This window comes from Octodon degus, unplaced genomic scaffold (genome assembly GCF_000260255.1).
Source record: "Octodon degus isolate 3935 unplaced genomic scaffold, OctDeg1.0 scaffold00119, whole genome shotgun sequence".
In the NCBI taxonomy this organism is placed as follows: Eukaryota; Metazoa; Chordata; class Mammalia; order Rodentia; family Octodontidae; genus Octodon; species Octodon degus.
The window spans coordinates 2,809,295-2,811,936 of NW_004524695.1; the positions used below are offsets into that span (position 1 = coordinate 2,809,295).

Genomic DNA, 2,642 nt, shown 5'->3' on the forward strand with positions numbered 1-2,642 from the left:
ATTACCTGCCCCAGGGTAGGGGAAGTACTCACACCTATGGGTACTTCCCAGTATTTACCCACTTATGGGTAATCCCAGCAGTACTAAGACCCATAATCCCAGCCTTGGATCACACAAAATCCCAGTGGATCATGAGTTAACACAAACTCTAGAAGTCCTCACCCCATGACTGCATGAGGTTTTGGGGGGACAACTAGACACAAACCATAACACAGTGTGTGGGCAGGAGGGGCGGCATTTCATTCTTTTCACGATGTTATCTGTAGCATTGTGGAAAAGACTACTCTTTCTTCCAGGGAATTGTCCTGGAACCCCTTTATTTTTTTTTATTTTTTTATTTATTTGTGTGTGTGTGTGTGTATGTGTGTGTGTGGCCAGCTCAGCCCACCAGGGGGCGGGGCTGGCTGGCATGTGGTGCTGGGGGATTGAACCACGGTCCCTGCTTTTTGCTGAGCTTGTTCTAAGTAGGTGCTTTAGACCACTGAGCCATCTCACCAGCCCATGGAACCCCTTTAGAAAAGTCAGTTGCAGGCTGGGGATATAACTCAGTAATGTTAGGTCATGAGTTCAGTTCTTGGTACCAAACCCCCCCCCTCCCCAAAACAACAAAACCAGTTGCATGTTTTCGCACAGTACTTTTATGGTCTTACTATTACACTAGGAAGTAATTCTGGTGTAAGGTCTCAGGTATGGATACAATTTAGTGTTTCTTCCAAATGGCCACCCATTTATATATATATATCCTCCTCCCTGAATGGAGATGCCATTTAGAGCCACATCCTGTAGTGTTCTAAGTAGATAGGTTCATTTCTGAAATACCAATCATTCAGTGATTTGTTTTGGCATGGGCACTACCTGTTACATTAAGTAGTAATTGTTTTGTAATATGTTTCCTTGTATGATTGAACTACCATATCCTGGGTTTTCTTCACTTAAAGTTTCTGGCGTTCTCTTGTGTACTTTCCCATGTGGACTTCAGCATCAGTTGTCTTTTCTCTCTTCCTCCAAGTGAGAATTGCTCGTGGCTCCCATATCAGCAGTCCTGTCTATTTGGGAGGCAGAGTGAAGAGGTTGCTTGTGCCCGGGAGTTCAAGGTTAGCCCGGGCAATATAGTCAGGCTTTGTCTCAAATTTTTTTTCTTATATTCTTAGTTTATTTCTTCCAGATAATGTGTCAGTTCAGCTGCTGATATCTGATTTTCCCTCATAACCCTGCCTGTTTGGCATAGTGAACTCAGGAGGATGCAGCATTTAGGGAGAGTGCTTTTGTCTGTACATCTGAGTGTGTGTGTGTGTGTGTGTGTGTGTGTGTGTGTGTGGTGGGGACCAAGCCAAGGGCCTGAGCCTGCTGAGCTGAGCTGTACCCCTGGGTTACACCCAAGTCCCTCCATGGTGTCTGTGGAAACTTTGGAGCCTGACATCAGTGTGCCTGGCTGAGGTTCACACGCGTGCCGTGGTATGTTTCCTGCCTGCTGTTGCCCAGCTGCAGTTGTGGGATGTCCTGACATCAGAGACACAGATGAGATCTGCGTGTGTTAGAATCAGAGAAACAAAGTAGCATCATGTGCACCATCATTTCATAAATGTGGGCTTAGAGAGACAGACTAGGCAGGCGGGCAGTGGCCAGACCGTGAAGTAGAACTCTGACCCATGGCCTGTGGTGATTCGCCCAGGAAACCTCTTCTCTGCAATAGCCTGCAGGAAGTCTGGCTAATAATTTTGCAAGCTAAATAACTTTTGCTGGAATTAGTCCCAAATGACTGATTTGATTAATAATTGACAGCTTCCCTAATTTTTATCCCCTCTCCCAGCTTAGAAACAACCAGAAAAAGCCAAATCTGCCCGCTTTCCCATCACCCTGGGTGCCCCTTCTAGAGGAGGCTGCTGCCCCCGCTCTGCCCCAGCACACGCCTGCAGCCTCTGCACTGTGGTGCTCGCTGGCTCCCCTTGCTGCTTCTGAGTCTGCAAGCCCAGGTGATGGTGGCTGACTCCTTTTGATAAGGTGCTCTGGACAGGCACCTTTGTGGCGCTTTGTGGGACAGGGCTTTGATCATTGCTCCAGCTTTGAGGGGGAGCCTGTCTAAAACCCTATCCAGGTGCAGTTTGGGTGGGCACCTTTGGTGGCTGGTTGCCTGGGAGTTAGACAGGACAGCCTTCCACCCGATGTGAAAAAAATAGAAATTATTTTGTATCCTTCCACATTTACCTCTCCTTTCTTCCTTCTTGTTTCTTTTCTCTTGTTCCTTTAACATTCTAGAGGCCAAGTCTGGCTCTTATAAACCCCAAAGGGAGCCTGTACAAACCGCTACCACAGAAGCCCGCTCTTCACCCCGAGAGAGATAGAATGGTGCCCCCTGCAGGCGCTCTCCTGTCACTGCTGCTCCTGGTGACTGCTGCAGGTAGGAATCCACTGGACCCCAGCCACTGGCTTGAGTTTGTCCTGCGTGGCAGAAGCAACTCAGGCTAATCTGAAACGAAGGTGCTGTGTGCTTGCTTCCACTAGAATTGTTTTTCCATGTAAATGCAGACTTCATGCACAAGTGATTTTCTGGAACAGAAATTTAAAAATTTTATTATCAAAATATTTTATTATTTTCTGGGAAGATTGTTATATTTTGTATATCCCAGGACAATATTTTTTTT

General features: G+C 46.7%; 1 protein-coding gene across 1 annotated transcript in view; it reads left to right on the forward strand.

Moving 5' to 3' along the window:
- Positions 1–2,329: 2,329 nt before the first annotated feature.
- The window catches only part of Kiaa0319 (KIAA0319 ortholog), a 60,589-nt gene continuing 60,276 nt past the window's right edge, over positions 2,330–2,642 (forward strand). Inside the window, exon 1 of the mRNA XM_023700010.1 lies at positions 2,330–2,398. Coding sequence (XP_023555778.1) covers positions 2,344–2,398 — 55 coding nt within the window. The 5' untranslated portion in view covers positions 2,330–2,343. The remainder of the gene's footprint in view (positions 2,399–2,642) is intronic.